The sequence below is a fragment of the Sminthopsis crassicaudata genome, chromosome 1 (assembly GCF_048593235.1).
Source record: "Sminthopsis crassicaudata isolate SCR6 chromosome 1, ASM4859323v1, whole genome shotgun sequence".
In the NCBI taxonomy this organism is placed as follows: domain Eukaryota; kingdom Metazoa; phylum Chordata; class Mammalia; order Dasyuromorphia; family Dasyuridae; genus Sminthopsis; species Sminthopsis crassicaudata.
Genome location: NC_133617.1, coordinates 13,631,510 through 13,645,169, shown reverse-complemented (window position 1 = coordinate 13,645,169; position 13,660 = coordinate 13,631,510). Strand labels below are relative to the sequence as shown.

General features: G+C 41.6%; 1 protein-coding gene across 7 annotated transcripts in view; it reads left to right on the top strand.

Moving 5' to 3' along the window:
• HORMAD2 (HORMA domain containing 2) overlaps positions 1-13,660 on the top strand; it is a 75,601-nt gene that overhangs the window by 597 nt on the left and 61,344 nt on the right. The window contains exons 1-3 of one of the 7 annotated variants that reach the window (XM_074294385.1): positions 93-147; positions 5,491-5,570; positions 8,064-8,208. In XM_074294385.1, the coding sequence (XP_074150486.1) occupies positions 5,520-5,570; positions 8,064-8,208 (196 nt within the window). In that variant the 5' untranslated portion in view covers positions 93-147; positions 5,491-5,519. Of the gene's footprint in view, positions 1-92; positions 165-369; positions 444-3,889; positions 4,025-4,090; positions 4,111-4,994; positions 5,116-5,490; positions 5,571-8,063; positions 8,209-13,660 lie in introns of those variants that run through there. The other 6 variants (XM_074294393.1, XM_074294403.1, XM_074294376.1 and 3 more) reach the window with 6 other exon arrangements.

Genomic DNA, 13,660 nt, shown 5'->3' with positions numbered 1-13,660 from the left:
CGAGAGCAGGGCGGGGAGAGTCCTGCGCCGCCGGCTCGAGCCCAATGAGCGAGCGGCTTATCATGCATTATTCATGAGACGTCGATTTGGGCGGGCGAGGTTTGGGCGGGAAGAGTTAGTTCCTGTGGCGCTGCTTCGGAGGGGAAGGTCGCGTTCGCGTTCGGGTTCGAGGGGCGGGGGAGGCCCAGTGGCAGGGCGGGGGTCGGGGGTCCGCGGCTTTTTCTCTTTCTCACTCTCTGGTTTTGAGTGGTGGGTGAGCGTTTACCGAAATAAATAAATCCCCATTTGGGCGGGGGTGGGGGGTGGAGGGAAAGAACCGAGCCTCTGCCCCTCCCCAGAGGCCACAGGGTCCTGAGGAGAAGCTTGAGAGGGTGGGACCGGGGAGGCTGTGGGCGGGGCCTGGACCCACTCTGCTGTGATCCCAACCCGAAGAGGAAACTGAGGCAAGGAGAGGTCAAAGGGCCTAGGATTAGAAACCATCCAATCCATCCCCTCGATTTACAGAAAGGGAAACCGAGGCGCGGAGCGGCCCAAGGGCCTAGTTAGGCTTAGAAAAATTAGTCTGCCCCCTCGATTTACAGAAGGGGAAACTGAGCCACGGACAGGTCCAAGGGCCTTAGGCTTAGAAAAATTAATCTGCCCCCTCGATTTACAGAAAGGGAAACTGAGGCACGGGGTGGTCCAAGGGCCTAGGATTTAGGCTTAGAAAAATTTGTCTCCTCGATTTACAGAAAGGGAAACTGAGGCACGGGGTGGTCCAAGGGCCTAGGATTTAGGCTTAGAAAAATTAGTCTGCCCCCTCGATTTACAGAAAGGGAAACTGAGGCACGGGGTGGTCCAAGGGCCTAGGATTTAGGCTTAGAAAAATTAGTCTGCCCCCTCGATTTACAGAAAGGGACACTGAAGCAGGGAGAGGATTAAGGACTAAGGAGTTTAGGATTAGAAAAACTAATCTGTCCCCTCGATTTACAGAAAGGGAAACTGAGGCACAGAGAGGTCAAAGGACCTAGACCATAGATAGAGGGCTGGAGGAAGCCTTAGAGGTTTTCTAGTCCTCCTAGGATTCCAGGCTCAGGCTTGGAAAGAACATTCAGACGCTGTACAGAGGTGTGGACGGGCTTTAAGCAGGGGAGGCAATCTGCTAAAAATTCACAAAAGGCAGCATGGATTCAAACTCAGGATTTGGGACTCCCAACAGGCCTTTTCTACTTTCAAAAGAGTCCGAGACTTTTTTTTTTTTTTTTATTTTAATAATAGAGTTTTCCTCTTCTCCCCTCCCCCCCTTTGCAGTATTTGTTTTTAAGGTTTTTAAGCCCTTGAATAGAAATTGTACAGGAAGTTCTGGCTAATAGCTTTGGGCTCCTCTTGGAATCAACTGTAAGGGTTAGTACAGGATCAGAGGTGAGGTCTTTCATTTTAAGGAGAATTCTTTGGACCTGAATGACTCCTTGTGACCACTGGGGATTTCTTACTTGATGAAGAAAAAATTGTAAATATTGTTACGTGGTCAGTCTTGGGCGGTTACCGAAATGAGGGGAGAGCATGCTCTGCCCAGAAGTAGCCAGGAATAGGAGACAATCCTGGTGGGTGATACTTAAAGGGCAAATGATGGCAATAACAGCACCTTTTGGAGCATTTTAAGATTGATCTTCCTCATAAAAGCGGGGAGGTGGCTGTTGTAACTTACCCCCTTTTTGCAAATGAGGAAATGGGGTGCAGGGCACAGAAATGGCCTCAGTTGCTAAGGACAGAACTGGGATCCAAACCCACTTCTGTACTCCGGTATTTTCCACTGCCTCGGATATGACTAACTTTGTGTAGTAACAGAAGCCATGTATTGAATTTGAGTGAGAAAGAAAGAATATGATGGAGTTACCTGACAGGGAAGGTTAGTCAGAATCATGAATAATTTTTATCAAATTGAAATCTACCTGAGTGGCAGGGCAAGTGGCCAAATCAAATAACATGTAAAATGAGAAACCTAAGGAGGTTTGGGGAAGAATGAAGGCTGTCTGCAAATATTTGAAGAGCTACGGGCTACGGTGGACATTAGTTTTTTTCTGCATGGCCACAGAGAGCAGAATGCTTCAGGGATTTCAGTTCGTAATAAGGAACTTTTTAACAATCCCAAAATGTAAATAAGTAATTTAAACAGTAATCATTTAGTAAGTAATAATTCCCTGTTACGGAAGGTATTTAAAGAACGGTTGGTTGGTTGGCCCCTTGAGACACAATAAAGGAAAATTCATTGTTCCCCTTGGAAGAAGGAACTGGATTCAATGACCCGAAGCTTAAGTCTCCTCCAGTATTCTGATTCTATTGATTCTGAACCCTTTCCTTCCAATCTAAAGATTGTATACAACAATGAAACTTGCACTTCAGTTATAAAAAGTACCATCTTCCTATGAATAACACAGCAAGATATAGTCTGCTTTCCCCTCAGAGCATCATAGGGCTGTGAGGAAGGTTATCCAGCTTCCCAGGCAGAATACCTTAGTGAAGTATACAGAATATAAACTGCATCATAAAGAGCAGCTCCTTTCGGGCAAGGGAAAAAAGGGATGAGTCAGCCCAGTATGATAGCCTTTCAAAAATATAATAAAGATAGCCTTTCAAAAATATAATAAAAATTAAAAGCCTTTCAAAAATATAATAATAAAGCCTTTCAAAAATATAAAAAAGTGTAGATTCAGAACCCTTGGCTTTGCATCCTGCCTTGAATACTAGTTGTATGCCCTTTTTTGAACCTTGATTTTCATCTGTAAAATGGGTGTTGTCTTATTTGCTTCTACCTCACTCTGAAAGATATGAGGAGCCATTAAAGTGGTATTGAGACATAAATTATTTAGTACTCTATATTTCATGGGGAATAGAGGGTTAAATTTAGTTAGAATCTGATACTATTTGACCATGGAAAGTCAGTAAATCATCATTTATTAAGCACTTTGTACTAGGATTATCTCTGGCATTGGGGATACAAATTTAAGGTGAGACAGTCTCTGCTCTCCAGTAGCTTATGTTCTGTAGGAGGATACATGTGCTTTTTAATGAAATACAAGATAATAGCAAAGTAATTGAGGATGCCACCATCTTGGGAAGAAGGCCTCTCAAAAGATGCAACTCACCTCTCAGCCTCAGTTTCCTCATTTGTAGAATTGGCTTAATACCTAACCTGAAAAATTGTTGAAAGTGAGACAGTAAATGCAAAACTCTTTGAAAACCTCCAGCGCCTGTATACACGACTTAAAAAAACAAAAACAAAAACTACCTTTTATTTGGTATTCTATTTTTCCCAGTTATAATACATGACTTTAAAAAAAATATGTAGTACACAGCACCGTTTTATAAAAATTCTTTACAAACCATGTTTTTCTTCAGCATCCTTCTGGCCACTCCTCCAGAGAGTAAAATTGTAGGTATTTGAATCCAAAGCACAGAATGCTGAACAGATTTGCCTCAGGATGTCATCCTTGCAGAGAGAACCAAAGAATCCTGGGGGAGAGCTCAATAAAGCATTGCTGCCACAGTTGAGATGTGGGGTGGCTGAGATCTGAACGCCCTGTGCAATTCCCAATGTTTGTGTCTGTCGTGAAAATAACTTGTAAGTGAAAGACATCGGAAAATTAGAATTCTGCTCTCGGATTCTGCGGTTATGAAATCCTAACTGTGTTTTTAGATAATGAGTCAGAGAACAAGGTGATAAGAACATCAGAGCTCTTCTCTAACGATCTGGAGCGCTGCCTCCTGGGGCTGTCAGCTAGAGAGTTTTCAAAATGAGGCAGTTTGTGCTTGAAAAGGAGACCTCCGCAGAGCACCCGCTCCAAAGGAACACACAGCCCCAGCGACAGGGGAGTGTGAGGTTGAATGGCGGCTGAATGCTGTGGGATCGGGGTCCTCGGGTTCCTCCAGGGCTTGGCCGGAGAAGACCAGGAAGAGACTTGATCCTGCTGGGAGAAGCCACAGTAACTGAGGAACAGGCAGGAAGGAGGGAGCTCGATGTGGTTAGCTTCAGATGGAATGAAAGGCAAGATGAAGGCTTTCTTTTCATCTCTGGACAGCTGCACCCTTCTTCTCTCCTGTTCCTGTAGATTTGTGTTAGGTTAGAAGAAGGTAAACCATGCTTGATCCATGTTTATTGATCATTGACACAGGAATCATTTCAGGATATTGGAGAATCTGGGTTCTAATCTGGGCTCTTCCACTTACAATTTGTATGTCTTCAGATAGGTCACTTAACCTTTCTGTGCCTCTGTTTCCTCATCTGTAAAAGGAGGGTTAAACAATTAAATGATTTCTAATACCCCTAAGTCTATCATACCAGGATCCTGGCCCATTTCCCTTCCATTAGACTTCTTTAATAGGGTCCTTCCTTTCTCATTTCCTTGTCTTGTGTGTGTGTGTGTGTGTGTGTGTGTGTGTGTGTGTGTGTGAAAAGTACATTGAATTGGGGAGTTTCTAACTCCAAGGCTGGCTTAGCTCCCTATCCAGCATGTTGCCTTTCCTATCTTTATAATGTATTGGGACATCTAGGGCTCCTTCCCTTTTAGAATGTCAGTTTTTAACTAATTTAGGGGGGAAAAAGTGTTGTAGAGTGTTCAGATTTCTAGAAACTTAAACATTAAATGATTAAGTTCCCAAAATAAGTGATTGGTTTCCTAAGGGTCACTAATGACCCTGATGTTCTGTAGGTTTTTGCAGATAAGTTTAATATAGAGCATGCATAATAATTCATTGTGTTCTAATTGGTTCATGTCATCATTAGGCCTTACTTCTTTAGAAATGCTATCAGGTTGTTTTATAGTTGCAAGTAAATGAAGAAAATTCTAATATAGGAAGCTATTTAAAAATCATTATTCCTCTTATTTATCTTCTAAGACTAATAACTACCCCAGTAGGGGGTATTTTATAAGGACTAAGAACTAGACCTGGTATGAACTTTTACTAAATGGTCTCTCATTCCTACAAAATCCTCAGATTTTCTTAACAATATCCTAATTCCTCGGTGGACTCGTTCTGTACCAGGCGGTGTCCGGGAATCAGTCCCCAAAGCCCAGCCTGGGATGAGCACAAGCCAGAGAGCTGAGATGGCCCGTTTCGTGGGGACGTGCAAACCTGGTAGAAGCCCACCCCCCCCACTCCCTCCAGCCAAGCTGAGTTTACTCCAGTTGGAGAAAAAACAGGGACCCCTCCCCTTAACCATCACTGCCACCTGGTGGAGGCTCACAGGGGAACTCTGGGGATTGAGAGAGGAGATGAATCAGGCTCTCCCAGGAATCCATGGTGGATGAGTTCTTCTAGGAGTGGTCTTGTTTCCAGGGGCTCACGGCTCCCCGGGAGGAGGACTAGGGCCAGCTTGCCTTCATGGGGGTGGCAAAGGCCTTGACGCCATCACACACTCATTGATTTTTTAAAAAATCCTGAATAAGATGAAAACTACTTTGAACTCTTTGTCAAGTGCTATCATCAGCTAATGCTTCTTTGTTTTTACAGGACAGAACTGTTACTATCAACAAGACATCATGGCCACTGCTCAGCTCTCTTACTCCGTCGAAACCTACAAGGCCGCCAAGGTATTTGGTGGAGATGGATGGCGAACCTCACCTGAGATTTTTAAGTTAGCCATCCTATCATCAGCCTGCAGGGATGCCCTATTCTGACTCCTTGTTTCTAGCGGGATAAAGGGAAACCTCTTGCCTTGGTGTTTCGGGCCTTCCTCAGCTTTCTAGCCTTATCTCTCAATCCCACAGGGGCTTCCTCTTAGAGCCTTCAGTCCCCTGCCTGAGGAGGAGCCCACCCCTCTGCTTTAGGCTTCTCTAAATTGCTGTCTAGCCTTTAAGTGGGCAGTCCTCTTTCTTCTCAAAGCCCTTATAATACAATGAGCATTTATTAAATGTCTCCTATGTACCCAACTCTGCAGATCTGGGGATTTGTTGTTCAATCGTGTCACTCCTCGTGACCCCATTTCTTAGCAGAGATTCTAGAATGGTTTGTCATTTTCTTTCTCCGGCTCATTTGACAGATGAGGATCTGAGGCAAACAGAGTAACATGACTTATCCAGGGTCATACGGCTAGTAAGTGTCCAAGGTTAGATTTGAACTCGGGACTTCCTGAGTCCTAGCACTCATTGTAGTGCGCCACCTACCAGACTAAGCTGGGGGTACAAACAAGAAAGAAACAGTCGCTGATCTCAGAGAACAAAGCAAATGGGGAAAAGCAACAGTGGAGTTAGAACCAAGCAGTGAAGTTGATATAAAATTTCCCCTCCAAAAGCTGTTCTGTAGTAATTATGTTTTAAGTCTCACTAAAACCTGTTGCTCATAGACTCGACACAAATGGGTGTAGGTTCTGTCCTATTGGCCAGATGACCCGTCTTTCCAGGGTAGCAATATTCTTGTATGCTTCTTTTAATGTTCCTCTCAGGGATCATTTAGAATGTGCCCCCTCAGTGTTTTTTAACTGGTGTGGGGCTGACCCAAAGGACTGACCCGAGTTCCACAGGGCCTGCTGAGACAGAAGGGCTTTGTACAGACCCTGGGAGAGACTAGGTTTGTAACCTGAAGACCAGTTGGCTTTCACTGTGTAGTAGGTTCACTGTGGAGTGGGGAATTTGTACCTTTGGCCACAAAGATCATTTCCCAAGTTGTGGATGCTGGTGACTTCCTCTCAAAGGAGGCCCTTTGTCTCCTCAGGATGTAGCTTGTGTCCTTCTTTATGTACTCACCCTCTCCCATTTAAAATGGAGCCCTCTTTGGGCAGGGACACATTCACTTCCATCTTTTTATTCCCAGAACTTAGAAAAGAACAAGCCTATAAAAAATGGTTGTTGATTAATTATGTAGAGTTGAATTCTCTCCCCTGCCTAAAAAGGCAGAAAGCTGAGGTATTGGGGTCCCAAGAGCCCCCTCCCGCTCTCTCCTACCAAATGCCCAGGCCTTTTAAAAGGTTTAGTCGCCAGCCGTGGCCTAGGCACCCAATCTATGGAGGAGACCCTGTCTCTAGCTTTGCAGGCAGCCAACCCCCAAATTGTCTTCTAATTCAGAGAAACATATGCTCCAGTAGGGAGATAAAGGGGAGGGATTTGGCGTTACAATTAGTTTAACTTCCCATTACCTCTCTTATCTGCTCTTTTCTTTCCTCTGAGTAGACTGAAGAAATCCATTGATCAAAGGCCCGCTATCTCTATAACTGAAGGATTGAGGGAGGGAGGACAAGCTCCCGGTATTTTATCCTTTGGAATTAGCTGTAGTCTGATCTCAGTTAATAGGCATTTAAGTGGTTCATGCTTAGGCTGCTGGATGTGGAGCCAGCAATTGTTGTTGTTGGGGTTTTCTTGGCAGATGCCGAACTGGTTTACCATGCCCTTCACTTCATTTTACAGGAGAGGAAACTGAGGGAAACAGGGATAAGTGGCTTGCTCAGGGTCACTCGGCTAGTAAGCTAGTATCAGATTTCAGATTTGAATTTAGGTCTCCCTGATTCCAGGTCTGGGGCTCTATCCACTTTGCCACCTAGATGCCCACTAATTGGGATACTTTCTATCTATATGACCCTGGCAAGTCATTTCACCCTTTTTGCCTCAGTTTCTTCATCTGTAAAATGAGATAGAGAAAGAAAGGATAAACCACTCCAGCATCTCTGCCAAAAAAAAAAAAAATCCCATGGACAATATAGGGGCACTGTGGTCGCTTGGGTCATTAACAGTTAGGTGATTCACAACAACAATTTCAAAGGTGTGTGGTGATGATCATGATGTCTTGAAAAACCACCATTTTATCCTAAATATCTCAATTGTTTTGAAAGAAAGAAAATTTAGTTCTGAATTATCAAAGGATAATTAACTCAACCTTTTTGTTTTGATTGGCTGTGGAATTGTGGTCTGATACCTTTTTTCTTTTTGGGAGATCCCTTTTCCTTATGAACAGTCCCTTCCCCCAACCAGGATGCGATTCTTCATATCCTGAGAAATCTTTCCCCTTTACAATCTAAATAACCACGGGGATTTACTGTGTGCTGATCTTTCAAAATGCTAATCTTGGCCATTTTTTTTTTTTTTTCCTTCCAGGAAACAGCTCTGTTCCCAACTCAAATCACCACTGAGCATGAATCTTTAGTGTTGGTGAAGAAGCTTTTAGCCACTTCTATCTCATGCATCACTTATCTGCGGGGGCTGTTTCCAGAGAGTTCTTACGGAACCCGCTTTTTACATGGTAAAACTGCAGTCAGTGATGAATTCTGATATTTTTGTTCTTGGCTCTGCTCCGTAATAGCATCAACCATTTCTTGCTCACAGAAGGTGTTAATCCCCAGGCCTGTGCCAGCTCTTCATGATTGATTTGTTCATTTACATACCTCTTTAATTTAACTATCTCAGATTCAATAGTTTTACTACCAGGTGCCATTAGTTCCTGGCTTGATACCAAATGGCAGATTAAGCGGCCAATAAATCTCTGTGAGCGAGTCTAGGAACTCTGGGCTTTATCTGCAGAGGCAATAGCAGCTGGGTTCAAGGCCATTGGAGGCTTGGTATTTTAAGTGCTCCACTATGGTAGTCGTGGTCTCAAAAATGAAATTGCACTTGAAGTGCTTTCTAACACTAATTAGGTTCGATGGCAAAAACCATTTTGCCCGTTTAGAGCTGCTAAGAGTATATATGTAGCCTCGATAAACCCTCATCAGTCCCATTGTGGAAATTTTAGCAACTTAAATCAGCAAAAACCAGTTTTAATGATGCATCACTGGATGGAAGTGACCTTGGGTTCTCAAAGCCTGGGCCAATAGGGAGTTCTCTAGAAGGGTCTACTCAAATGAGATAGTGCTTGTACAGGTTGTAACTTCAAAGTGTTGTTTCTATGTCAGCAATGATGATGGTGATGGTGGAGCTGGAGAGGCCCTGTGGATGGGCCCGGTGACAAGGCTGTTGTTCAAGGACTAACAGTTGGGAGAGGTTTGTCACTACTTTGGCTTTTTGAGTTAGTTTTCACATTCTGTCTACTGAGTCACAAAGGAGTTGGGATCTGTGTTGGTGGAAACCTAATTTAAGATGAGATGGTGGTTCCTTGAAGAATTAAATATTTTGGCAACTATTGTAATGCCGGAAAAACTGAGGCAAGATAGAGGTTAGAGAGTATTTAATAATTTATTGGAAAGGGAGACATTTACTAGGATCAAATGGATCTATGGTTTGGTCCCAAGGCTGAATGAGACTATCATCTCCAAGAGTCCAGCAAACAATCTGAGTTCTCAATGACATATATACACACACGTGGCTCAGACACAGGAGGTAGACTGAGGCAGGGGTGGAGTCAGGATGCTGAGAGTGGGAACAGGACTCTGACTGGGTCACGGGAGATGGGGATGACATCATGGGGGGAGGCATCTTGATAAGATGGTATCTGATACTCTGATAGCTTGGAATGGGGAGAGGCATTCTGATATTCTAAAATTCTAAATTATCAAAATATTCTGATTAAGAGGGAGGGGTGGTTTTGAAGGACTGACCAGAACAATTAAGTCACAATCCAGAGAAACCGAAGCAGGACAATTTTAGGGAGACTGAGTCAGGATAATTAGAGAAACTGAGTCAGGACAATAAACGAGAACTTAGGCATAACACTATCAGTTTTATCCTCTTCTCAATTGTCTTCAATTTAGAGGTCTGAGCTTTGCCTGGTTTCCATGTCTTTATTAAATTTTTTTTGTCATCATTTTCTTAATTTGTTTCTGTTTTTCTTTCCCTTCGACTTTCAAAGTTCCTTCTGGACATTCTATTTTCATCTCCTCCTTTTAGGGGATGAGACTTTTACAGGTGATCAGAAAACTGTTTAGACGAGCAGCCATTTGGAAAACCTTCTGTTGAGTTTTAATTAAACTCTAATTGCCACTTGAAAAATACAGGTGGAATTCTCCAGATTTCTCCTTTTGGTGTTCTTTTTCCTAATCTCTCTTTACACTAAACTTCTTAATTCTAAGTTTTACAAGTTGTTTTGGTTTCTTCCTAATTTCATTTCATTCTAACTCTCTTCCTTTCTAAATTGTATTTGATACTGGCTCACATTGAAATTCATATCCTGGAGACAAGCCATAAAGGTCAATTACATTGGTCATTTAAAAATGCATCTGTGGTGTACAATAATTGCCATTATATTTTGAGAAATGCTTTCTTGTGTTGTTAACTAGCAATAAAATTGTTGGTAACAATAAGTGACCTTTACCTAGCACCTCTTTACAGTGTAGAACATTTCAGTTGCTTTTCATGACTGCCACAGAGATAGATACTCTAGAAGTTGTTATCCTGATTTTACAGGCTCGGAGAGGGTAGATGACTTGTTTGTTGTCATACAGCTAGAAAATGTCATTGATGGAAATGGAACCTAGCACTGCCTATCTCTGTGTTCTTATTCTAGTCTCCTCTGCTAGATTGTCTTTTTTTTTTTTTTTTTTTGTAATTACAAATGTCTCCCATCAGCAAAATCAAAGGCCTCCTAGAATGATTGTACTGCTTGGAGATATTCTTCACTTATAACAATGCTAAAGAATTGTAGTTGTCAATATGAAGGGACTTGAAAGGTTGTCCAATTCAGTCTTGTACCCAGGGTCCAAATCCTTGCTACATTATAGGATCATGGGAATTAGCGCTAGTCGTGAGAGACTTTAAATACTGCTTGATTCAAACCCCTTGTTTTATAGATAAGGAAACTAAGATATAAAGAGTTTCATTGCCATGGTCAGCATTGATCATCCATCCTATGGATGTCATTACAAAGCGGCCTATTGCCATTTTTTGAGAGCTGTACTTGTTAGAAAATATTAAATTAAAACTGGCTCCTTTCTCCTTTTCACTCCTTAGTTTTGGACTCTGGGAAAATTTAATCCTTTTCCTACACATTAACACCTTTGATTATTTGAAAATAGATGTCATGTCCTTAGCAAATCTTTTTCTTCACTAAAAAGCACCTTAAAATAATCTGTTGGTTTGCTGTTTAGGGGAGAGGATGGGGGAAGGAGGGGAAAATTTGAAACACAAGGCTATGCAAGGGTCAATGTTGAAAAATTATCCGTGCATATGTTTTGAAAATAAAAAGCTTTTGAAAAATAAAAAAAAGAAATAATATCTCTTAGACCCATACAAAATTGGAGCAGGCTGTCTGGGGAGACAATGAGCTTCCCTTGTCTGGAAATGACCATGACATATTGACTATTTTGTAGTGAATGCATTTATATCTGTATTGTCTACCCCATAATAATGCTGCTTAATAAATGTTTCTTGGCTAATTGATTTTTTAGGTATCTGGCAGGGTTTTCCATACATTATCTCAGTTTGTCCTTTTCCACCACTGAGATATAATGCAAATATTCATTTATGTACTATTTACTGAATATTGTTGTCCTTAAGCAGTATAGTGGTGATGGGAATGGTGGTGGAGGAGAGGAGTTACTTAACAAATTTGATGTAGGGTTTCTGCTCTTAAGTGCACTTAAATCCATGCTTAATATGCATCTAAATCAGCCCTTTCTGGGAATCCCCAAATGCTTTACTAATATAGAGTGATTTTCACATCTCTCCTGAGAGGTAGAGCTGGTGTCTTCTTCATTTTAAAGATGGGAACAGAGAAGTATGAAATGGTCAAGTGTCTCTAGAGACATGTAAAGTCATACAGTGAGTCAGTGATGGATTTGGGCCCTACTTTTGACTCCTGACTCCCTAATATAGACACCAAGCCAAAATTCTCTTTAACTGGACTCCTTTGTTTTCCCTAAATACAGAAAGTTATTTGTACTTCCCCTGATAAAATCAGTTTTGAGAATAAGAAATGGGAGATTTTCTCTATTTTTTCTTCTTTATCTCTTCCTTTTTTTTTTTTAATTGATTCAGGAAAGGAAAAAGGGAAATGAATTAGGTCTGTATTTTAAACTGGTAAATCATAGATTATTAAGAACTAGAGGGTATCCTAGAAATCATCTATCCAGACATTTCATTTTGAAGAAGCTAAGATCCATGAAGGCATTCCCTGTAGGGAATCTTTTGGAATTCTGCAGAAGTACAGAAGTTCCTTTTGCAGATCAGCTTAGCTTCTCCTAAACTGCAGGGAAAGCAGGGAGAGAAGGAAAAAAAATAATGATTCAAAGTGAAATCCAGGTACTTGCCATCAGCTCCCCTTTAGAAGCACCCAGGCTCACAAGGCATAAAATGCAGAATGAGTTTTATGTGCAGAGCAAAGCACATAGTCAAGTCAACAAGCATTTATTAAGTTCTTACTGTGTGCCAGTTCTGCTCTAAGTTCTGGAGGCACAGAGAAAGGACAAAAATAGGCTCTGCTCTGGAGAAACTCACACTCCATTGGGGGAGATAACATGCAAATTCTTAAGTATAAATGAGTTATATACAGGATAATTTGGAGATTATCACCGAGAGAGGGTACTACTAACATTAAGGGACATTGAGAAAGGATTTTTGTAGAAAATAGGATTTTAGTTGGGACTTGAAGAAGATGGAGATAATGAGGGAGAGAATTACAGCCATGGGAATTAGTGAAAATGGAGTCTAGAGTTGGAGTATGGAGTGGGAAGGAAAAACAAGGACACAGAAGACATTCTTCTTGATTCCCTCTCTTCTCTTTCTGTTTGGCTTTCACTTGTCTTTCTGCAAGTGTCTTTACAGGATACAGGACTTATAGTACCTACCTATGTGGGGTGATTAGTAAGAGAGAAACCTAAAAAAAGCAAGTCCCCTTCTATGAATCTTCATCTATTTCTGGGAGCTCTTGTTACTATCCTGAAAGGGAATCCTAGCAAGAGAGAAGTTAGGTGGTTGTTTTTTTGTTTTGTTTTGTTTTGTTTTTTAAGCTATCCAGTTGATCACTGTTATGGCTCAGCTACCTTCCCTGAATCATTAGAGAACTGGGGGGAAGGAGAAAGGAATAGATATTTATTTAGAATTTTATTTTATTTCTAATAGTTTTTAATTTTTTCAAATATATGCAAAGATAGTTTTCAATATTCACCTACGCAACTTTTTTCCTCTTTCTCCCTCATCTTCCTCCCCAAACAACAAGCAATCCAATTTAAATGTGCAATTCTTCTAAATAGATTCCCATATTTATCATGCTGCTCAAGAAAAATCAGATCAAAAGGGGAAAAAAAACATGAGAAAGAAAAAAAAACCCAAGCAAGCAAGCAAACAACAGCAACGCGCCCCCCCCTCCCCCATAAAAAAAAAAAAAGTGAAAATAGTATGCTTTAATGCTTTAATTCACACTCAATCCCCACAGTCCCCTCTCTGGGTGTAAATGGCTCTCTTCATCACAAGACCATTGCAACTGGCCTGAATCATCTCATTGTTGAGAAGAGCCATGTCTGTCACAATTGATCATCACATAGTCTTGTTCTTAACACTTTTGGTTCTGCTCACTTCACTTAGCATCAGTTCTTGTAAGTCTCTTCAGGCCTCTCTGAAATCATCCTGCTCATCATTTCATAACATTCTTATCCCATAACTTATTCAGCCATTCCTCAACTGATGGGCATCCACTCAGTTTCCAGTTCCTTACCATACAAAAAGGGCTGCTGCAAACATTTTTCCATGTGTGGGTCCTTTCCCATTTTTAATGATTTCTTGGAGACAGACCTAGTAGTGGAATTGCTGGATCAAATGGAATGCAG